This window comes from Rhinoraja longicauda, chromosome 6, assembly GCF_053455715.1.
Source record: "Rhinoraja longicauda isolate Sanriku21f chromosome 6, sRhiLon1.1, whole genome shotgun sequence".
Taxonomy (NCBI): Eukaryota; Metazoa; Chordata; class Chondrichthyes; order Rajiformes; family Arhynchobatidae; genus Rhinoraja; species Rhinoraja longicauda.
Genome location: NC_135958.1, coordinates 33,751,337 through 33,775,384, shown reverse-complemented (window position 1 = coordinate 33,775,384; position 24,048 = coordinate 33,751,337). Strand labels below are relative to the sequence as shown.

General features: G+C 42.7%; 1 protein-coding gene across 2 annotated transcripts in view; it reads left to right on the top strand.

Moving 5' to 3' along the window:
• cmip (c-Maf inducing protein) overlaps window positions 1–24,048 on the top strand; it is a 248,695-nt gene that overhangs the window by 197,053 nt on the left and 27,594 nt on the right. Inside the window, exons 11-15 of one of the 2 annotated variants that reach the window (XM_078400764.1) lie at window positions 7,555–7,620; window positions 12,263–12,289; window positions 15,164–15,212; window positions 17,810–17,917; window positions 21,767–21,883. In XM_078400764.1, the coding sequence (XP_078256890.1) occupies window positions 7,555–7,620; window positions 12,263–12,289; window positions 15,164–15,212; window positions 17,810–17,917; window positions 21,767–21,883 (367 nt within the window). Of the gene's footprint in view, window positions 1–7,554; window positions 7,621–12,262; window positions 12,290–15,163; window positions 15,213–17,809; window positions 17,936–21,766; window positions 21,884–24,048 lie in introns of both variants that reach the window. The other variant, XM_078400763.1, reaches the window with a different exon arrangement.

The following is a 24,048-nucleotide window of genomic DNA, read 5'->3' as shown; positions in this document are numbered from 1 at the left end:
CGAATGCAGCGCCGGAGACTCGGGTTCGATCCTGACTACGGGCGCCGTCTGTACGGAGTTTGTACGTTCTCCCCGTGACCTGCGTGGGTTTTCTCCGAGATCTCCGGTTTCCTCCCACACTCCAAAGGCGTACAGGTTTGTAGGTTAATTGACTGGGCAAATGTAAAAATTGTCCCTAGTGTGTGTAGGATAGTGTTAATGTGCGGGGATCGCTGGGCGGCGCGGACTCGGTGGGCCGAAGGGCCTGTTTCCGCGCTGTATGTCTAAATCTAAAATCTAACAAATAAATCTAGAGAGGCCCTGGCTGTTACTCCGATTGGGTCGTGCAGTGGTGCAGCCAGTGCGCACACATGCAGGAAGCATGCACATGCAATGACACCGACCCACCAAATTAAACTGCGACAAACCCAACGTATGCTCAGTATCATTCATTCCTTAAGAAAGCTGGTCATTAGACTCCCATCTCCCCCTCCCATTCCCACACTGACCTTTCTGTCCTGGGCCTCTTCCACGGTCAGAGTGAGGCACAGCATCTCATATTTTTCATGGGCAGCTTACACCCCTGCATTATGAATATTGACTTCTCTAACTTCAAGTAACCCTTGCTTTTCCTCTCTCCAGAGATGCTACCTGTCCCGCTGAGTTACTCCAGCATTTTGTGTCTACCAGCACTATTCAAAGTTAATTGATGGTTAATTTGGGATTGAGTTCTTTCTTGGCCTGCATAATCGTGTAACAGGCTCTAAACCTTTCTGGGAGTACCGTGGCTAAGGCTGAACATGCAATCTCAACTTGAACCTTGCTTCGACTTTCAGATCAAAGATGACTTGTGTTATCTCCAATGCTGAGGATTGGAAGTTGCTAGTGCATGAATTCTTTTGTAGTGTTGTGGCTGTAGACATTAGTTATCGCACAATGTTGACAGCGCAAACTAAACACGGACACAAAGAGCTATTTACTATCAGACGTATTTAGAGTATTGTGTTCAATCTCGAGCACCATGGTATAGGAAAGATGTCAGGCTGGAAAGGGTACAGAGAAGATATGCCTGGATGTTGCCAGGAACCTCTGGGGCTAGGACTCTATTCCTTGGAACGCAGGAGGATGAGGGGTGATTGTATGGAAGTGTACAAAATCATGAGAGGAATGGATCGCGCAGAGTCTCTTGCCTGGAGTAGGGGAATCGAGATCCAAAAAACATAGATTTATGGTGAGGGGGGAAAGATTTAAAAGGAACTTGAGGGGTAATTTTTCACACAAAGGGTGATAGGTATACGGAACGAGCTGCCGGAGGAGGTAGCTGAGGCAGGTACTATTGCAATGTTTAAGAAACATTTAGACATGGATAGGACAGGTTTAGAGGGATATGGGCCAAATGCAGGCAGGTGGGACAAGTGTAGATGGGACATGTTGGCCGATGCGGGCAAGTTAGGCTGAAGGGCCTGTTTCAACGCTGTATGACTCTATCACTCTTAAGTCGGCACTTTGGTGTCGGTATTGTTTGCCGATAATGTGGTAGAAAGGAGGGGAGGTGTGCTGTGTTGAACCCTCTGCTAAAGGAAGGGGGGGGGGGGGAGAAGGAGGAAATGAAGGTGGTTTCTGCAGAAGGAAACAACCCCGGTAAGTTCTCAGACAGCAATTATTCACATGCATGAATGGGAAAGCATGGTTATGGAGAGTCTGGTTCATCAGTCAAGTGGCGACTGAGCTCTGACATAGACTGCAGCCACGACTACAGCCATATAGTCCATGTCAGGACCACACACAATGCGGCTGCAAAGGCAGCATTGCCAGCTCCATTTCTCCATTAGTGGACATTCCGGCCACTATGTTAGATTTGGTGATATGATGTGGGCATCGCTTGCAATGCCGGCAGTTATTACTGTAGTGCTGTGTCATTCTCAAAGCCCCCTTGAACTGTGGTGCCCGGAACCATGGTATCAACAATCGGGATTTGCACAGGACGAGTTACACCTTCTACTGCGGCACTCAGACATCAGGTTCTATGTAATCACTGCATCTGCAAGGCACGAAATGGGGCTGGCTGCCAAGTTTGTGCAGGGGAGATGGACATGAAAGGTCATTGCTGGTGGTGGGAGGCATGATGCTGTTTGGTATTTCATGCACACTTTCAACACAATGCATTCAGCACCACATCCTCTCTCGGTCCAACATCCTTCATCAACAGGCTCCCCAGGCCCTGCGAACGTACTCCTGGCGGCTGGTGTCCTAATACCCCATGCTGCACCCCAGCGCCACCCATTTGCAAGAATGGCCAGCAGCCGGGTTGGTGGCTCAAGGCAACAGACGACTCTGTCTTCGTCCTCTTGCTGCTCGGCAACCACTTGGATGGAGCCGTGGCCTCTGGGCAAGAGGAAAGGGACGACGGATTGGCGAATTGCTGAAATGAACAGAAGAGGTTTATCCTCAGCCTGCATTAAAGGCATTAAAGACCTGTGAAATTACTGGGACCAATGGGACCGGATGCAGGATCATATCTCTTTAAGGCTTGCAGCATGTTGTCAGTCAGTGGTGGCTGGCTGGAATAAGATGGCTCCCTTGGCAACGCACTTCGGTGATAAACTCATTCCTGCATTCCACACTCTGAAATCCTGAAAATGAACAGACCATTTCCATGCATCCTGCAGTGCGCCATGCGTGCATGGATTAAGCGCACAATGAGATCTTTTTTCAATGCTATTGTAGTCTTCCCCCCCTTTCCCTCCCCCATCCGCCCATTTGGTCTCCACTCCTAACCTTTAATGGAGATGGGGACAGAGGGCTTCTATTTTCACTTCCGGAATGGGCACTTCTAGTCCCCAGATATTCACAGTGCAGCCAAAGGATGTGTAATCGGAACGCACGCAAAATGTCTTTCGTCAGGAAGCTTCAACGGGCTCCATTGCCTAAAAATGTCAGCATGAGGTGAGGTCTTGTGCTTGTGCTCATTAAACAACACTGAATAGGATTCTGACAGACAAGTGCTTAATTGTGCTCTGCGTACATTTACTCTGAACCTTTTAAGTCCCAATATTGGCATCAGGGAGCTTAATTCATCCATTAGCATGTCTACAGGGAGAGCTAGATTACCACCGTATGCTGTCAGTTAGGATTCCAAGTCAGCCTATTCCATGTTTAAGCAAATGACAACATGGATCATGGCAGCTAAGCAGAAATGGGGATGTCAAGAGCAAAGTAATATGTATTTCCATTGTCTGTTGATGGACCTGTCTCACTGTCTTATACAACAAACGAGCTAGTGTTGGATCCCAGTGCCATTAGTAGAATCCCTCATGGATTATCAATCACTATCTTCCCAAATGTCAGCTTTACAATCTATAGCTTGATTTCCACATTTCACAGAGAAAGAAGTATGGCCATCATTCCCACAATTACTTTATGATTGGAAAAATAACGGGACTGAAAACATTTGACATATCAAGGTATCATGAAAGGAACATTTCAAGTTGTTAAATGCAAATATGAAAAGCAGCACAGATTCTGGTCTGCAGAATTAATAAAAGATGACAAAACGGAACAAAAGTTATAAAAGTAGTTTGAAATGCAACTTGCTAGGGACACCAACATTTAAAAAAAACAAAAACGATAATTTAAGAAATAATCTAGGAAAATATCAGGGGTGTGCATTTAGAAATCAAAATGGTTCATAAATTCGTAAGCGATTAGGCCCATCAAGTCTACTCTGCCATTTAGTCATGGCTGGTCTATCTTTCCCTCTCACTCCCATTCTCCTGCCTCCTCCCCATATGATGCATACATTATACAATTATTTTGGTTATTACAAAGTACAGAAAGGGATAACTTGCCAGACATCCAAAGAGTAGTAATATTGCTTCACGACAAATTAGAGACAATGTAAGAACATGATGGGCTGATTGAGTTGAAATGGGTTCTCTGCGCACAGTCCCTACCTGTCCACGTTTACTAAGACAAACAAGCCAACCCACCTGTGCAACAGGAGGTATTTGGCGAGCTTAATGGAGGCCTTAGCAGTGAGTGCGTATCAGGGTGAATCACAGCAACACGCAATCCCCGAAATGCCCCGATAGCAGGTAAAACTGGAGCAGAGACTCGCTTATGATCAAAGGATAAACATTTTAAATAATCACAAATAAAAGGTATTGAGCTACCAAAGGCGCTTGGATTAACTTAAAAAATGCAAAAAAGAATAAAATCAAACACATTGAAATACCAAGAAATAATGAAAAATATTTAAATGAATTAAAAAATAAATGACATTACTTTGTTATTCATACAAATTACTCGGGTATAGGAAAAATCTAGTTAGTCCGTCACTCCTGCTCTATCATTTAATAAATTAATGGCTGATCTGCTTGTAGTCTCAACTTTGCATTCCTATCTATTAATGGTAACCTTTCAACCACTTGCCTGTCAAGAATCTATCTACTTCTGCCGAAAAGATATTGAAAGACATTTTTCCACCTCCCTGTAAGTTAAATAAAACTCTTTCTCAAAAAGTATTGTCTCATCTCTAGTTTAAATAGCGGGTGTTTAATGCTTGATGAGCGATCATGTAGTCTACATGACTGGAAGCCTCCATTCAATTGACTGTGATCATAGCTCCGATGTAGGTGTGCCTGACATAGGATCAGGAAATTCAAGCATGTTCTAGCTCCAATGCTGGAGTCTAAGTTTCACATGCAAGGGTTTCAGAGGAAACATACACCGACCGATCAGCCAAAACGTTATGACCACCTGCCTAATATGATGTTGGTCCTCCGTGTGCCTCCAAAACAGTGCCGACCTGCCAAGGCATGGATTCTACAAGACCCCTGAAGGTGTCCTGTGGTATCTGGCACCAAAACATTAGCAGCAGATCCTTCAGGTCCTGTAAGTTGCGAGGAAGGGCAGCCATGGATCAGACTTGTCAATCCAGCACATCCCACAGATGCTCAATCGGATTGAGATCTGGAGAATTTGGAGGCCAGGGCAACACCGTGAACACTTCATCATGTTCCTCAAACCATTCCCGAACAATGTGTGCAGTGTGGCAGGACGCATTATACTGCTGAAAGAGGCCACTGCCGTCAGGGAATACCATTGCCATGAACGATGTTTAGGTAGGTGACACGTGTCAAATTGACATCCACATGAATAGCCAGACCCAGGGTTTCCCAGCAGAACATTGCCCAGAGCATCACACTCCCTCCACCGGCTTGTCATCTTCCCACAGTCGGTTCAGACCGGACGGGATAGCCTTCATTGCCCTCGCACATCGATGAGCCTTGGGCGCCCAACACCCTGTCGCCGGTTTGTGGTTTGTCCCTCCTCGGACCACTGTCGGTAGGTACTCACCACTGCTGACTGGGAGCACCCCACAAGCCTTGCCGTTTCAGAGATGCTCTGACCCAGTCGTCTGGCCATAACAATTTGGCCCTTGTCAAAGTCGCTCGGGTGTTTACTCCTGCCCATTTCTCCTGCATCCAACACATCAACTTCAAGAACTGACTGTTCACTTGCTGCCTAATATATCCCACCCCTTGACAGGTGCCATTGTAACAAGATAACCAATGTTATTCACTTCACCTGTCAATGGTCATAATGTTTTGGCTGATCGGTGTATAGAAACAATAAGTGCATCCCAACTAAATCTGTTGGGATTTTTTTCTTTAAGATTGTAAAATTCAGCATTTCGTATCATTAATCGAAAAATTATTTTCGTTGCACACGGAGGACCAACATCATATTAGGCAGGTGGTCATAACGTTTTGGCTGATCGGTCGGTGTATGTTTCCTCTGAAACCCTTGCATGTGAAACGGACTCCAGCATTGGAGCTAGAACATGCTTGAATTTCCTGATCCTATGTCAGGATAAAACAAGGTTTTGTTTTAAATTAAATGATTATGCTATCACTGAGGAAGAATTGATGGAATATTCTCTTTATGAAACCAAGGCATCATGGACCAATTAGCTTTACATGTGATGTTCAGAAATGACCCGAGTCGGCTGGTCAGAGAAATCTAGCATATTCATGAAGAAAAGATCATGCTTTGCAAATCTAGTTGAACTGATGTTTAGGAATGGGTGAATAAAAGATTATCTTGGGATATTGATAATATGGACTTCCAAAAGGCACTTGATGTAGTTCCTTATTAAAAGTTTATTAGCTACCGTTAAGCCACATGGGGCTGAAGGCAAATTATTTGCATCATTAGAAAATCAGCTAAATGGCAGGGGTCTGAGATAATGGACAAATAGTCACGTTGGCAGGAAGTATCTAACAGTGCCCCACCGGGATGCAATTGGCCGCAGCGACTCATCATGTTTATAAATGATTTAGATAACAGAATAAAAAGCTATGTATCCCCGTGTACTAATGACACCAGCATGGGTGATAGTGTAAGCAGTGCAGATACAGGCTTTAAATATGATGAAAGATATTGATCAACAAAGTGAACGACCAAAACTGTGGCAAATAGATTTATTCTAACATGTAAAATAATCATCAATGGCCAGTCAGTAGGCAAGGTTTTGTTTGAAATTAAATGATTATGCTATCACTGAGGAAGAATCGATGGGATATTCTCTTTATGAGCAGATGTCTCTGGGTGTTTTCATGCAGTTTTAAAGCACCATGCAATTAGGAATTATTGCGAGATAATTTTGCCGAATGTTTCAGTGGTTTTCTATTTCACTTTTATAACTTGCAGGTTTTGAATGGTGGAAATTTGTACTGCTGACAATTAAGTTAATTTACAGCTAAATATTCTGGATTATTTCCAACAGGTTGATAGCTTAATTGGCCACTGTGAATTTCCCCAAGTTTGTGGATAAATAAGAATTTGCGGAGGGCGTTATGGGGAGAATAAAATTGAATTTATAAGGCTGGTATAAAACGAGAGCTTGATATGGACTGAATTGGTCAGAGGATCAGTTTCTGTGCGGTTTGACTCAAGGCAGTGCTCCTTTCCACTCCCTGATGCATCAGGGAATTACGAGGTAGGGGGGACCTGGTGGGAAAATGACATTGGAGAAGATTGTTAGGGTGGCACAGTGCACAGCAGTAGAGTTGCTGCCTTACAGCACCAGAGACCAGGTTGCAATAGCAACTACGGGTGCTGTCTGCCTGGAGTTTGTACGTTCTCCCTGTGATCACGTGGATTTCCTCCGGTTTCCTCCCACATCCCAAAGATGTGCAGCTTTGTAGGTTAATTAGCTTCTGTAAATTGTCCCTCGTGTGTAGGATAGAACTAGTGTGAATCATTGGTCGTCATGGGCTCGGTGGGCTGAAGGGCCTGTTTCCACACTACCTCTAAAACTAAAACTAAAAAAAAAAAGATCACTTGAATGGTGGAAAAGACTGGTGGTCTTGTATTTCTTGTATTCTTATATTTATATCTTATATTTTTAAGCAATGTATGGAACCTCATTTGGAATAGCATAGATCATTTTAGGATTGATTTGTTTAACAGTAGCTTCTTATATTTAGTGTGCTTTTTAGAAAAAAACTCTGTATTTGATGTAAATTCAAACACAATTGGTGCAGGATCTGATATCTGCTTGTTCCACAGGTCAGACTATGATGACTGGAGGCCTGCCCTTGCCAGCTTGCTTCAGCCCATTCCCTTTCCCAAAGAGTAAGTCTAATCAAACCGGAAACTATTCTCTTCTCAGTTTATTGTACTCCATTTGACATAACAATTACAGTTTGACTCATTTGATGAGTTGCCTCTAAGCTACTAGTTTATTAGTGTGAGGAGTAATAAAATCTGAAAAGAGACAAGACCATGCAGAATTTAGAGTTCACGCCTAAGGTGAGAAGTTGTCACTTTAGTTTTGGTTATATTTTGGTTATAATTGCTTGACAAAATCAGATTGAATTTGGTTGTTAAAATGAAATCATACAGATGCATCAGCTTTCAATTTAATATATGGAAGCTAACTTGTTGGTGATAATATACCTACACATTCATTTGTGCCTCATTGCCCCTCTTGTTTTTACCTTTTTATTTGTGTCTTGTGTTAGCCCTCTTGTAGCACAGATAAATACATTCTTGTCTGAGGTTTGAATTCGGCATTCTTAAAGTTCTGCATTATAAAATAATTATCTCCAACAGAATGTAATTGGCATGTAAAGATGTATTTTAAGTAGTTCTTAAGTTGGTGGGTGTCTTTTTTGTGTGGTTATTATTCGTTAAAACGGAAAAAATCGAGCCCTGTTAATAGATCATTTCAATGGCACAAGCAACAATGGGATTGGCGTTGCTGGTGGAACGTTTGAGTTACCGATCGTTGTGCAAGTTCCCCAGGGAAGAATAGAAAGACGGAGCCACCCAAGAACACAATGACAATATAATTAAACTTCAGTTTGAAGTCTGAAGCAAATTGGTGCTTCAAACCTCCAGGATATTAGAGTTAGGAATTTAAGGATTAAAGTGATAAACTTCGCTGGAGTGCTGAAAGCTATGATAAAACAAACATCACGGAGTCCCACTTTAATAATGACCCGAGTGAACAAATGTACAAAATCCAGCAGGAAAGATTGTTGTGTGGTGAATTGATTCGTATCAATACATTCCTGTTGAATATAACTGTTGAATTTTGTGAAGAGGTAACAACCATTAAGGGATTGGCCAACTGTGGTAGTGCATTTAGACTCATAGAATGTGAAAACAGGCCCTTCACCCCAACTCGCCCACATCAGCTAACATATCCCAGCTACACCTGCCTGCATTTGGCCCATATCCCTCCAGACCTGTTCTATCCATGTACTTGTCTAACCGTTTCTTAAACGTTGGTATAGTCCCTGCCTCAACTACCTCCTCTGGCAGCTTGTTCCATACACCCGCCACTCTTTGTGTGAAAAAGTTACCCCTCAGATTTCCATTAAATCTTTTCCCCTTTACCTTAAACCTATGTCCTCTGGTCCTCGATTTCCCCTACTCTGGGCAAAAGACCCAATCTATTCCTCTCATGGTTTTATGCACCTCTATAAGATTACCCCCTTATCCTCCTGTGCTCAGACCCTCCAGTCCTGGCAACATGCTCATAAATCTTCTCTGCACCCTTTCCAGCTTGACAACATCTTTCCTATAACATGGTGAACATTTGATGCAGACGACAAGCATATTAACAAAGCCTTTGGGCAGGAAGGTGGAAAATTGAATTTATTTCATGAAAATGTGAAGTTGGATATTTGGAGAAGTCCAACAAAGCAAGGAAATATCTAATAAATGGAAGTTACGTGAATGAAGGATTTAGGGGAGCTTAAACTGTATTTCCATAGGTTACAAAGGAAGCAGAACAGGTCAAAAAGGCATTTAGGTGCCTTTTTGGTTTCTGAAAATCTTACTTTTTTAAAACATAGAAAAAGCAAGTCATTTATAGATTTATAGATACAAATAGGTGCAGGAGTGAGCCATTCGGCCCTTTGAGCCAGCACCGCCATTCAATACGATCATGGCTGATCATCTAAAATCAGTACCCCGTTCCTGCTTTTTCCCCATATCCCTTGATTCCTTTAACCCTAAGAACTAAATCTAACTCTCTCTTGAAAACATCCAGTAAATTGGCCTCCACTGCCTTCTGTGGCAGAGAATTCTACAGATTCACAACTCTGGGTGAAAAGCTTTTTCCTCATCTCAGTCCTAAATGGCCTACCCCTTATTCTTAAATTCTGACCCCTGGTTCTGGACTCCCCAACATTGGGAACATTGGGAACATTTTTCCTGTATCTAGCCTGTCCAATCCCTTAAGAATGTTATATGTTTCGATAAGATCCCCTCGCATCCCTCTAAATTCCAGTGAATACAAGCCCAGTCAACCCATTCTTTCATCATGTGCCATCTTTATGAGAGGGCTCAAACCTCTCCCTCCCTCCCCTCCCCCCAACCCTCCCCCCGCTCCCCCTCCCCCTCCCCCCCACTCCATCCCCCTTCAACCTCCTTATCCTCCCTCCTCCCCCCCCCCACTCCCTCCCCCCCTCCCTCCCTAGGAGATAGATCTAAACTTTAAAATGTGATTAACTTTAAAAATATAACACCGATTTCAATGAAAATTCTTCCATTAGCACCAAAGGGATGACGGTGAGTAAGGTGGGCCTAAAATTGTCGTGCTATAGTGTACCGTTTTGGCTGTAGTTCAGGAACAAACAAACAAACAAACGAGAGTTTTAGTATATAGATGGGAGGTTATGCTGGAATTAGCAAACCATTCATGGTATTTTGGGGAAGATGTAATGCACTGGAGATAAAGCAGAGAAGATTAGCAAACATCTTGCAGTAACTGGAAAGTGATGGCTTGAAGAAAAGATTGGCTCGGGTTTCTTTCTTTAAAACTGTCGGAAGCCTATTTCAGAGTCTGAAGAAGGGTTCCGACCCGAAAGGTCGTCCATCCTTTTTCTGTGGAGATGCTGCCTGACCTGCTGAGTTACTCCAGCATTTTGAGTCTATCTTCGGTATAAACCAGCATCTGCAGTTCCTTCCTACATAATTACCAAATCCAAGATGGTTTTGAAAAGTTAGTACCACTGGATGATTGTTAAATGTTCCTTAATTCGCAAACCAGGAAAATGGGCCAAAGGTTGGTTAAAATCCAATCTCACCAGTTCTAAAAAATATGTCCAAATATTAATGTGGATCTCACACTGGAATAGTGTGTGCATTATTTTTTAACATGTGTAGGACGGAACCATGTTGGTTTACACTGAAGATAGACACAAAATGCTGGAGTAACTCAGCGGGACAGGCAGCATCTCTGGAGAGAAGGAATGGGTGACGTTTTGGGTCGAGACCCTTCAGTCAATGATTTTGACTGGAAAAGTCACCTATTCCTTCTCTCCAGGGATGCTGCCTGTGCCGCTGAGTTACTCCAGCATTTTGTGTCTATCTTTTTTTTTTTGACCTGCTTTTCTGCTTTTGACCCAGACGACTCTCTAACTGCACGAGGAGGGTCTGAGTTCTGAGAGCAGTGGCTGTTGGCTATGCCAATAATTTCCAAACTAGTGCTTACATTTCCTTGGAAAATGTAGATGATTTGGCTCAGTAAAATATCTGCTAATTTCCCATCAGTTATATAGAGTCCAGTTAGTGACCCTTGTTGGCCTCCTTTATGCATCTTTCAACTTCTTGCACGTTAAGCAATCAAAGACCGCAGCGATTGCTAGCTGAAACACTCCATGAAATACAGAGGTAGAATATCCATTAAGTTGATATTAAGTTGTCACTTACCAACTAGAATAAGCTGTTTCACTTATTCTAGTGAATTAACTCTGATTGGACATGTCTTTTGATCACGTACTTACTGTTTGGCTGCTTTTGGATGCAGTCTTCTGCTGAATCAAAATCAGACACTGGATTTGATTGAATTACTGAGTGATATAAAAGCTGTCACAAAAGAGGTACAGTGAAAAGCTTTTTTGTGACGCGCTAGCCTGTCAGTGAAAAGGGCTGTACCTGATTACATCAAGCCGCCCACATTGTACTGATACAGGGTAAAGGGTGTAACATTTGGTGCGGGATAAAGTCCGATTAAAGATAGTGCTCTTGTGCTCCCAGCTCTTCGGAATCAGAGTTGCAAGAACTCTGGATCCTCAGAGAAAAAGCTTAGCTTTCTTGTTAGTTACATGGACTAATCTCTGCAGCTTTCATTTAATGTATTCAGGTTTTTGCAATTCACAAGCAGTCAGTATTATACTTCTCTATAAGTCTGCATAGTTAAGTGTGGGGTACAGTTTGAAGTGTAACCCCTGCTATACAGAGCATTATCTTGGGATTCAGAATAATGGGAAAGGCTGTTTTCCCTCCCCTCAGTGTCTTTAATTATGCTACCTTCTAACTGCTACGCCAGCTTATCATCTATTTTATTTAGTCAGCACAGCTAATTTCAATGGAAAATGTTGAACAAAGAGAAGGGCCAATGGATTACTTATTGTTATTTAAACTTATTGTTTAGCTGCAAGCTGTAAATAGCATTTGTGAATTCACTAAGACATTCGCTAAATCAAACTTGGTGCAGTAAATTACTTGTCATTATTTCACAAATGTTTTCCCTTGACTTACTTAAAAAGCTTGAAATGTTAACCACTGACAATTAGGAAACAAAATGTAGTTTGCTAACAGGTCTTTAATACTATAGTTTTCCAATGCATTCGCACACCGATATTGGGATTTATGAATTGTTTGTGGAAATGTATAAAATCCATTTAGAATTAACCAATAAATTTCATACCTTTTGTACTAAGAACAGAATGTATAAAATCTCTGTGCATTTTTTCAACAGGGCCCTCGCGCACGTTAAGTTCACAAAGTAAGTAATGTACTTGATATCTTTTCCCTTGTTTGTATTGATATTGTTCTCGAAGATTATTGGTTCAATTTTAATTTCTCTTCTATGTTTTATTGACTTTGCTTGCAACAATAAATCCAGTGAATGTGAAAAATATATTGAACACGGTTGCTTTTTTACACTGTATTCCTTATAATGCAGGCAGAAAACAACATTTACTGAGACTTCTCCCACTCCTTCAATGTTCATCTGAGAAAGTTTTTATTTTAAAGTTTTTTGAGAAAGTTTGTTAAACTGTTGGGAAGAGATCAGACCAAGATGTACAAAGTAGAACATACAGCCTAATCCAGGTCAACTGCCATTTGAAACTAATCTGAAGAAGGGTCTTGGCCTGAAACATCACCCATTCCTTCTCTCCAGAGATGCTGCCTGTCCCGCTGAGTTACTCCAGCATTTTGTGTCTATCTTCGGTTTAAACCAACATCTGCAGATCCTTCCTACACATTTAAAACTAACCCTTTAGAACCACTTTATTCCCAAATAAAACAGCAAAATATGGATTCCAACTGCCGGTGCAGCATCAACGGTCTTGACTTTACTCCTCTTACTCACTCTAATCTCACCCCTTCTGAACACACAGCCTGGTCACGCAGCAATAATCCCAACATTGTCACCAGGCGACCAGGGAGGTGTCGTTGTAGTCTGGCTGGCTGACCTCCACCATGATGAGGCCAGGAGCCAGCTCTCGGACACGTCCTTATACCTACCCCTTGATCATGACTCCACAGACAGACACCAGGCCAACATCTCCCACCTCTGGTGATCTGCCCTCCACAGCCTTCAACCTTATTGTTCCCCAGCCCCACACTGCCCTCTTCCATGGTGTCTAAAGAAGGGTCCCGACTCGAAGCGTCACCTTTCCATGTTCTCCAGGGATGCTGCCTGACCTGCAGAGTTACTCCAGCATTTTGTGTTTTTCCTTGGCAAACCAGCATCTGCAGTTCCTTGATTGAAAAATATAGATCAGCTTCATTCTTATTAATTTATTTAAAGATAGACACAAAATGCTGGAGTAACTCAGTGGGACAGGCAGCATCTCTGGAGAGAAGGAATGGGTGATGTTTCGGTTCGAGGCCCCTCTTCAGACACAGGGATCTCGACCCGAAATGTCACCCATTCCCTCTCTCCAGAAATGCTGCCTGTCCCGCTGAGTTACTCCAGCAATTTGTGTCTATCTTCAGTGTAAACCAGCTTCTGCAGTTCCTTCCTAGTCATTTTTTTAATGATTGGTTTCCACCATCCATGTACCTTAACATTAAGCTGGTCTCTAAGTTGGATGATTTTTTAAAACTCAGAGCTATATGCATATTGTTTATTTTAATAAGATTGAATTATCTCAAAATAAAATGATTTTGATGTTTGATTGCCGATATTTTGAAAAGGATATGTTGTAGCTTGTGAGGTTGTGCTGCACTAAAATAAATTCACAGCCTCTCCACTGACAGAGTTTTCACGTGGCACTTGTACATTGTACTGCAGTCATTTGTACAATATTTGCAATTCGGACGATTATTTAAAACCCAGTTATTAGTAACAGGCAGTTTTCAATAAACCTGTCATAAGTTCAGCCCTATTGGTTTGTGAACTAATATGACATTTTATAACTTATAACAGTTCCAAACTGCTATTGGGCATGTTTAATTTTTTTTCTATTTACTGTGTCAGAGAAGGTATATCAAAATAGCTTATATCTAAATAGATATACAGTAACTAAGAAATGGAAATGAGGAACTGCAGATGCTGGTTTACAAAAAACCCCACAAAGAGCTGGAGTAACTGCAGGTCAGGCAGCATCCCTGGAGAACATGGATAGGTAACATTTTGGGTCGGGACACTTCTTCCAACCCGAAACATCGCCTTTAGGGCGGCACGGTAGCGCAGCGGTAGAGTTGCTGCTTTACAGCGAATGCAGCGCCGGAGACTCAGGTTCGATCCTGACTACGGGTGCTGCACTGTAAGGAGTTTGTACGTTCTCCCCGTGACCTGCGTGGGTTTTCTCCGAGATCTTCGGTTTCCTCCCACACTCCAAAGACGTGCAGGTATGTAGGTTAATTGGCTGGGTAAATGTAAAAATTGTCCCTAGTGGGTGTAGGATAGTGTTAATGTACGGGGATCACTGGGCGGCATGGACTTGGAGGGCCGAAAAGGCCTGTTTCCGGCTGTATATATATGATATGATATGATATACATGTTCTCCTGAGATGTCTAACCCGCTGAATTACTCCAGCACTTTGTGTCTTTTAAAAAAAAAAAAAACTTTGATCGTATTTTATGATCAATTCAAAAGCTTATGATAGGCTGCTTTGAAACAGTAAAATAATGCAATTTGAGTTGAAACATGCCAATCACTCTGCATTAGCCAAAAATATTTTGATGAAAATTCATGTCTTGCTGTTATTATTTGAGTTCTGTTTAGTATCTGCTGAGTGCTTACCTGTGTAGATAAATGCACAACTACCATGAAGGATTTATACTAACCAAACAGAAAGCATAATGTTTTTCATAGAAATTGAGGATATTTTTCTGATGGGTTTGATTTTGTCCCTTGAAATGGTTTGAATTGCCCATATTTGGATGTCAGTCAGATGAACTTGAAGCAACTTGAGTCTTTTACTTGCAAAAATGTTTAATCAAGTCCTGACCCACATTCTTGGTTGAATGTCCTGCAATCTGGTTGGCCACACTTCCTCATTTCATGTTCCTTACGATAAGCATTGGAAATAAGATTGTTCCTATTTAAGACATGATATCCGATCTCATATTCATATGATACCTATTGCTTGTTAAGCCACCCTCCTACTATTATTTAACAATCACCTTTGTACTTTTCCTCAGAGAATTAAAATACGTCATTCAGAGATTTGCAGAAGACCCCAGACAAGAAGTGAGTAAAGATCTGCAATTTGGCTTGTCAAATATTCTTTGGCTTTGGAGAAACAAAGTCCAATTTTAGCAAATGAATGTTTGCATTTACTATAGCCAGTAATTGTAAAAGGCCTAAAAATGTAAACAAATTGATATTTTATGGCATGCGTAAAGAATAAGAATGATTCATGTTGCCTCTGAAATAATAGCCAGTAAAATAGATTCTGAAAATATTCAGCATTTGAATCTGGTTCAACTGATGTTCGTCTGGCACCCTCACCCCGTACGATCCATACATGACTCTGGTGGGTTAACTGCCCATCAAAATGGCAGGCGAGGACTCAGTTCAAGGCGAATTAGAGATGAACAATAGATGTAAACATCCTGTAAACTAAATATCTCTCTGCTGTTCAATATCTGGGAGTGTGAGGCAGATAGGAGGACACAGCTTGTAAGAAGGAACTGCAGATGCTGGTTTAAATCGAAGATAGACACAAAATGCTGGAGTAACTCAGAAGGGCAGGCAGCGTCTCTGGAGAGAAAGGATGGGTGACGTTTCAGGTCGGGCCCCTTCTTCAGACCTGAAATGTCACCCATTCCTCTCCAGAGACGCTGCCTGTCCCGCTGAGTTACTCCAGTTTTTTGTGTCTATCTTCGGTTTAAACCAGCATCTGCAGTTCCTTCCTGCACATAAATTACTTGGGATCAGCTTCACTACAGGAATTGTCAGTTATCCAGATAGGAATCACAATGAAAATACAAAACAAAAATAAAACAACACATCTAACATGGCCGTAGTGTTCGGTCTTTGTTGTGACGTTAACTCTTCTCTAGTGTTTGGCCTTTTAAGGTTACTGCTGTTTTCAGACTGTGTACATTTATATCTGGTTTCATAATGCTGAATGTGTATTTCTCCATATATAACATTGGCAGATTTGTCCGAAAGTAAACTCCTACCCCCATTCCTGGAAAAGTGCTTGCCAGGTTTCTGCCAGAGCCGGATAACAAATTGCTCGCTCCAACTCCCTCTTTCTCCCATCATCAACGTCTTGTGCTGCCTGTTTATGGCTGTGTTTATATGTGAGGGAAGGCCACATTGTGGATAGATTAGCGATGAGCATAACAATTGCTGCCCAGTGATAATACCAATTGGGATAAATGCTAAGTTAAGTAAAAATAAAAAATGGATTGTGAGACCAGAGTAGGAGCCAACACATAAACCAGATTGAGAAGACATTTCATAAACCGAATCTAAAGAGATTGGGCAATTTTTATTTATATCCGAAACAAACAAATACAGGCACTGCCTGACTTACGTAATAGGTGAGTTATATAAACTCACACGTACGTAAACAATTCACGATAGGTGCTCCCGTTTCCTGAACGACCTGTGTTCTTGCATCAGGGGGGAGGAGAGGGCTTCCCGTCCTCTTCAGTGATAAAAGCATCGCCCGGGCTCGCTGCTATTCCAGTGTCACTGGGAAGGCGGTGAGAACGAGGGAGGTGGTGGAGAGCAACTCCCGGCCAAGTTGCTGCCATCTTCCACAAGGGGCACCAGCGAGGCCTTCTTCACCAGCTGCCGCACCGTCCGGTTGACGTGGCTGTTGTTTGCGGCTCACCTCGTAGCCGCTGGTCAACAGCGCTTTCTTCAGGCCGCCGCCACTGACAGGACATGCTCGGGCACCACGGGGCTCCCTCCCTTCTCACCAGCTGCCGCTTCTTCCCGTCGGCCGTCGCTATGTCCACTTCCCCCTCCACCGCTGCCTCCTCCTCTTGCTCCCTCCACCTTGTGGAAGATGTCATCGACTCCGGGGGAGAAAGGGGAGGAGGAGGTGGAGGGGGGAGCAGCGGAGTGGACAAAGAGATGGCTGACACGGAGGAACGGCAACTGATGAGAGGACGGGGAGTCCCACAGTGACCGAGTGTGTCCTGTTTGTGGCGACAGCCTGAAGGAAGCATTGTCGACCAGGGGCTACAACGTGAGCCGCAAGAACAACCGCCGCAACTGAGCAGTGCTGAAGCTGTTGAAGAAGGGCTCGCTGGTGTCGACCAGTGTCATTGGCACCTAGCTTTAAGGTGAAACGTCACAAAGTTGTGGAGTAACTCAGCGGACTGAGTCACTCTGAAGAAGCGTCTCGACCCAAAACTTCACCTATCCATGTTCTCCAGAGATGCTGCCTGACCTGCTGAGTTACTCCAGCACTTTGTGTCATTTTGTGTATTAACCTGCATCTGCAGTTCTTTGTTTCTACCACATTTTAAGGTGAGTCTGACTTGCTTACAATCTGACACATAATTTATGGAACGTATCCCTTGTGTAAGTCGGGAGTGTCTGTATGTACAAGACTATTACTTGCTGTTTGACCTAACATGATTATTTAATCTTATTCATCACTTAAGATGTAATTTACATTTAACAAACGTCATTCATTTATTGTCAAGTCGCATTTTAAGTCGCACCCTGTGCACACAAATGTCAGGATGCTGATTGTGCTGGTCTTAAATTGACCTGATCGTGAAAGGTAAACTACTGGATAATGAAAGTCACCGCTGTGCCAGATTAATGTGGATCATTAACACACCAGATACTCAGAGAGATGAATTGTATTGTGGCAGGTCCATTCCTGTTTGCTGAGTGTTCGGGCTGGCAAGGATGGTTGGTTCCAGCTCTACAGTCCGGGAGGTGTAGCCTGTGATGACGATGGGGAGCTTTTTGCCAGTATGGTACGTGTTTGCAATAATGTGAGTTAATACCTTCTGCTTACACTATGAACAATAATCAGATTGCATTTTATTGCTCGAATTGCACTTATTTACATGCTATTTATGTGCAGCAAATTATCCCAATTGCAGATGCCCTGAAGGGAAAGAAACTTTTTGCACAAACCTTTGGTTTAGTTTTCAGTTTCGTTCAGGGATACGGTGTGGAAACAGGCCCACCGTGTCCGCGCCGACCAACGAATACATGTCTGCACCGGTTATTCCCAGTTTATCATCCCGTACTCTCGGAGCAATTTACAGAGGCCAATTAACCTACAAACCTGCACGTCTTTGGGATGTGGGTGGAAACCAGCGCACCCGGAGAAAACCCACACGGTCACGGGGAGAGGATGTACAAAGTCCGCAGAGGCAGTACCCTTAGTCAGGATTGAACCTGGGTCAAGGGCACTGTAAGGCAGCAGATCTACCACTGTGCCACTGTGCCGCCTGAATAACTCTGCTTTTAATAATCCCATTCTAATAATATCAGTCCGATGGACAGACTTGGGTTTCTTTCCCTGAAATGTCAGAGGCTGTGGGGATACCTGATAGAAGTATATAAAATTAAGAGGGGCATAGATAGGGTAGGCAGTCAGAACCTTTTTCCCAGGATGAGAATATCAAATATGAGAGGACATAGCTTTAAGGTGAGAGGGACAACGATTAAAGGAACTGCAGATGCTGGGTTACAAAAAAAGGCATCTGTCTTATTTCTCTCTCTCAACCACCACCCCCCAGCAGCATGTTCCAGGCACCCACCACCATCTATGTAAAAATAGTCAATAGTCAATTTTATTTGTCACATACACATAAATGTGCAGTCAAATGAAAAATTACCCACAGTCCAACAATAAGAGCAATAAAAATAAGCAATGACACACACAATCACAAACCAACACCAAACAAAAAGAAACATCCATTACAGTGAGTCTCCTCCAGTCCCCTCCTCACTGTGATGGAAGGCCAGAATGTCTTTTCTCTTCCCCTGCCGTCTTCTCCCGCGGTCAGGCTGTTGGGGTTGCCATGTTCCAGGCCGCGCCGGACGGCGAAAGGTCCGCAGCGGGCTGACCCAAGCCCCGCGACTCGGGGCGGGCGAAGATGTTGCCGCTGCACGTCGAGGCGGTCGGGGCTCAGTTACTCTAGGTGTTAGAGTAACTGACTGGGTCAGGTAGCATCCCGAGAGAACATGGACAATTGACTTTCGGGTCAGGATCCTTCTTTAGAGAGATGTGCAAGGCAAGTTTTTTTACATAGATGGTGGTGGGTGCCTGGAACTGGTGGCTGGTGGTTGAGAGAGAGAAATACGACAGATATGATAGTGGCATTTAAGAAGATTTTGGATGGGCACATGGATATGCAAGGAATGGAGGGACATGGATGATGTGCAGGTAGATAAGAGCTGGTCTTGGCACCATGTTTGGCACAGACATTGTGGGCTGAAGGGTCTATTCCTGTGCTATACTGTTTTAAGTTCAATGTTGTTCTACTGTAGAAATGCTAAAAAAAAATCCTGTTGTTAAGTCAAATGTAGCTGCATGATTGAAGATAGTTAGGAGCTGCATTCAGTCTATGACCACAGCACTTCCTTTGAGGAACAAGAAAGAAGGCATTGATTTTCTCCGCCATTTATATAGGAAACCCAGGAAGTTCACCTGAGCTCTATTCAGGAATCATTTCACCATAGATTACCATTGAAAGCTGATGGGTTTTGAATGTGAACCTGCTGACTTGCAAAAGTTCAGTTGATTCAGAATTGAATAACACTGAAGGAGGCCATTTTGGCCCTTCATACCAGTGTCACTTCTTGAAAGAGTTGACCCATTCATCATTTTCCCCATGGTCCTGCTCCTCCTGCATCCCGCGGTTTGAAGTTTGACTGATTCACATTCGGGATGAACTAAAGTTTGCAAAGCTGGATTCTTGCACATTCATTGAAGATGTGAGTTATTTGGAAGGGGTGGTCCAGGCTATTGCCTTTGTACCTGGAGTTGCTTGCTAACTACAGGCCGGTATGGTAGCTTGCTGAAGGTTAAATGGGGCAGAGGGTGGGATTGGTGTGAAGTAGGGCTAACTGGAGAGAGGGAAATTTGGTTCGTTTGTGAAAAGGTCTGCAGGTCCCTACAAAATAAGTGACAAATTTTCATGGAGTAATGAAGAAAAACACCACTGAAATGTCTCCTTGGCCCTTTGCATCTGTGCCAACCATCAGCCACCCATTTAACTTGCAGTAAACTTATTTTTTATTCTCACATTCTCCTCGCCTTCTGCCAGTTTCTACCACTCACCTGCACACTAGTGGCATTTTACAGTGGCCAGTTAATCCACCAACCCTCATGTCTTTGGGATGTGAGAGGAAGTTCACACATCGTGTAATATATGCAAAATGAATTTCACTGTGCAGTTGCGTATGTGGCAAATAAAGGACTATTGACGAACCACAGAGTGCAAAGTCCACACTGACAACACCCAGGGTCAGGGTTGAAGCCGGTCTCTGGCACTGTGAAGCAGAAGGTCCAACAGCTATACTGACTGCTGGGCAATATTGTTCAAAACTCTGCTGGTGGGAAACAGGATCCCATGTACATCCTAAAACAAATTTGTATATTCATTTGTGGAATTCTCTGCCACAGAAGGCAGTGGAGGCCAATGCACTGGATGTTTTCAAGAGAGAGTTAGAGCTAACGGAATCAAGGGACATGGGGAGAAAGCAGGAACGGGGTACTGATTTTGGATGATCAGCCATGATCATATTGAATGGCGGTGCTGGCTCGAAGGGCCGAATGGCCTACTCCTGCACCTATTTTCTATGTTTCTAAAGGGTGAAGCCACGTACAGAAATAGGAGGGCGAGCATAATGGGGCAGTAAGCTGCCAGCATGTTGAGATCCCATTTACACAAATTACCCAAATTAAGCCTCAACTTCGGAATAAGGAGAATGAAAAGAGGCGATCTGCATTAATTTAATTGTCCTGAGCACATCCCAGAAAGAGTTCCAATTAAGTCATTCGCTCAAGATTGTATCGTTACCTTCAGAAGACATTAGCGGAAAATGTGCGACAAACTCAAATCTGTAACCGGTTTATAAACACGAGTTGGAGGGATCTGTGGTGGTGATAAATGGGGCCATTGTGTTGGTTGTAACAGGCAAATTTCAGTTCTCCTCCCACATTGTCTTTCACCAGTGAACTTAAGTTGAACTTTATTGAGTCCAGGATCAATCTCCGGCAGAATTCAGTGAGCCGGACATGTAGGAATATTCTTGACGTGCCAGGTGCAGACAGGGGTGGGCATTGCTGCTTAACAGCAACCGAAGCTATTGGACTCGAACATTGTCCTTTTAGCTGGGGCCAAGTTGCACTGATCTTTCCAACCAAATTTGTTATTCTGTAGATGGTGACAGGGAAGTTTGCGTATTATAATTGGATTTATTTAGTCAACTCGAACACAAAACTCAAACTGCATATTTTCAGTAAACAATTTGCTTCGTTATTTCGGCTCCGCGTTGCCAAATGCCATTTCCTGGTTGTTGGGTGGCTGCCATTGCTGGAGTTAATGCCAACATTTAAAGTCCCATTTTACTCCCCTCTTGGTTACATTTCTCCTTCTCCACGTGGGTGGTGGTTGAGGGCAGGGAGAATTTTGCTGTCATTTCTCTCTGCTGGAAAATGTGTTCTAAATGCAGCAGAACTTGCAATTCAGCAACCAGCCTGACCGACACTGTCCCGTGAGAATAAGAATGTGTGTGCATGTGTGTGTGTGTGCGCTGTAATGCATTGCTTGTCTTTCAAGTGCAGTGGTGTATTGTTTTCTCAGGTTCACATCTTAATGGGTTCCTGTTACAAAACAAAGAAGTTCCTGTTATCTCTGGCTGAGAACAAGCTGGGGCCTTGCATGCTGCTGGCTTTGAGAGGAAATCAAACAATGGTAGAGGTAAGTCTTCACACAATAGAACAATCTATCTGTCATGAAGTGTCATCTGCAAGCTCCCTCAAATGCATTTTGCATTTATATATTTTTGTTTGCAGCAAATTCTGGCTGCAATAATCTTGTCTCTATGCATATTCATACGCCGGCTGGGAAAAAAAGGGGTATATTGTTCATTCCTGATTTTAAAAGTTTGACTTTACAGCAAATATAACTTGAAGTCCATCAGGGGTTTAAAGGCACTTCCTAGCTAGGCTTGTTTAATGTAATTTTAATGTTTTAATTTTTCTCAAGATTTGTGTCATAACATGATTTGAAGAAGAGCCTCAACCCCAAACGTTCTCTCCAGAGATGCTGCCTGTCCTGCTGAGTTACTCCAGGATTTTGTGTCTATCTTCCATATATTCTTAGATCCATTTGTAACTATTTTATGGGCCAGTGATTGTCTTGCGAATTGCAAAAAGAAACACACTCTATTCTCACTACAAGATGTTTGTGTCAGACGCTAAACAGGATTCACTCAGCTTCAGATATACATATTTAAGTGAATCTCTGGGTTAAGTTCTTGTGCTTTCTTATGTTAGGGCAATGCAAAGTATTGACTTGCAAGATGGATGGATTAATATAGGATCAAAATGTCTGCAAGGTTCACGATCTGTAATTACTGTAATAATTATTCCTCTGCCTCACCTATTTTTAGGGAAGTGATAAAGAGATTTGCCATTTTGGAAAATTGAATGTATTTTACGTAAAACATTTGTAAACTCAAAAATGGGACAGCAGGGTTTCATCTACCACTGGGAGAGAGTTGTTTGTTAAAAATCTGCTGATTTATTGCATCTTACATTTTGTTGCTGTGCTTTTTGGAATTCTTGTGGTGAACAGATTATTAAAACCATATTTGAAGCTGATATTTGAAGCAGAGTAAAGCAGAATATTCTTCCAGATTGGGCATTAATTTTATTTTATTGAAGCTCAACAACTATGAATTCAAAAACCAGGTCAGGTCAGTCAAAAACCCCAATGTCAACATTAAGTACATTATAACTAGTCGCTGGCAGGCGATCAAGGTGCTATAATTTAGCTGCTGGTTTCTAATGAAATTCATAAACTATATGAGAGAAACACAGCTGGCTGTGGACATGAATCATAGCAATGAGTTTATTGCCAATGGTTTGTTTTGTTTGCAGTACTAAACATTGTAAAACCCTATTTAAAAAGATCATTTGCTTACTCGTGTAAGAAATGAACTTTGGTCTTGGTATTAGAAATTCAAAATGTAGAAGAAAAGTGAGGATGTAACTGATATTAGGAGGGACTCTCGTTATAATTGGACACTATCAAATCGTAATTTCAAAAAGGTCTTTCTGCATTATTAAAATCATACCATGGATGACAGCATTTGAGTGAAATAAAAGTTTGGTATATTAAATCTTTCAGTGGCAGCTTACCCTGTTATAATAGACCAGTGTGCTTTAATTTATTATATTAAACAACAAAAAAATGCAGCACACTAAGTTAAAATGAGAAAAACTTTGTACTCATAAAGTATCTTCAATGATTTCAGGATATCCCAACAATTTATAGCAAATATTGTTACTCTTGGAATGTAAGACACTTGGCAATGGATCTATGCCCAGCTAGTGCCTACACACAGCAATGTGTAGATAATGTTTCATTTGTGATACTGTTAATATTGCCGAGGAATATTGTGACAGCTCCTTTGCTCTTCTTCAAAATGGTCATGATTTTGTTTACACCCATCTTCAGAAGTTCATAAGTGATAGGGGCAGAATTAGCCCATTCAACCCATCAAGTTTACTCCCCTATTCAATCATGGCTGATCTATGATTAGGGCGGCACAGTGGCGCAGGGGTAGAGTTGCTGCCTTACAGCACTTTAAGCCCCAGAGGCCTGGGTTCGGTCCTGACTACGGGTACTGTCTGTACGGAGTTTGTACGCTCTCCCCGTGAGCGTGTGCGTTTTCTCCGAGATCTTTGGTACAGGTTTGTAGGTTGATTGGCTTTGTATAAATGTACGTTGTCCCTAGTATGCGTAGGGTGGTGTTAATGTGCGGGGATCGCTGGGCGGCGCAGACTCGGTGGGCCAAAGGGCCTGTTTCCACCCAGTATCTCTAAACTAAACTAATCATGAATCTATCCATCTCAGCC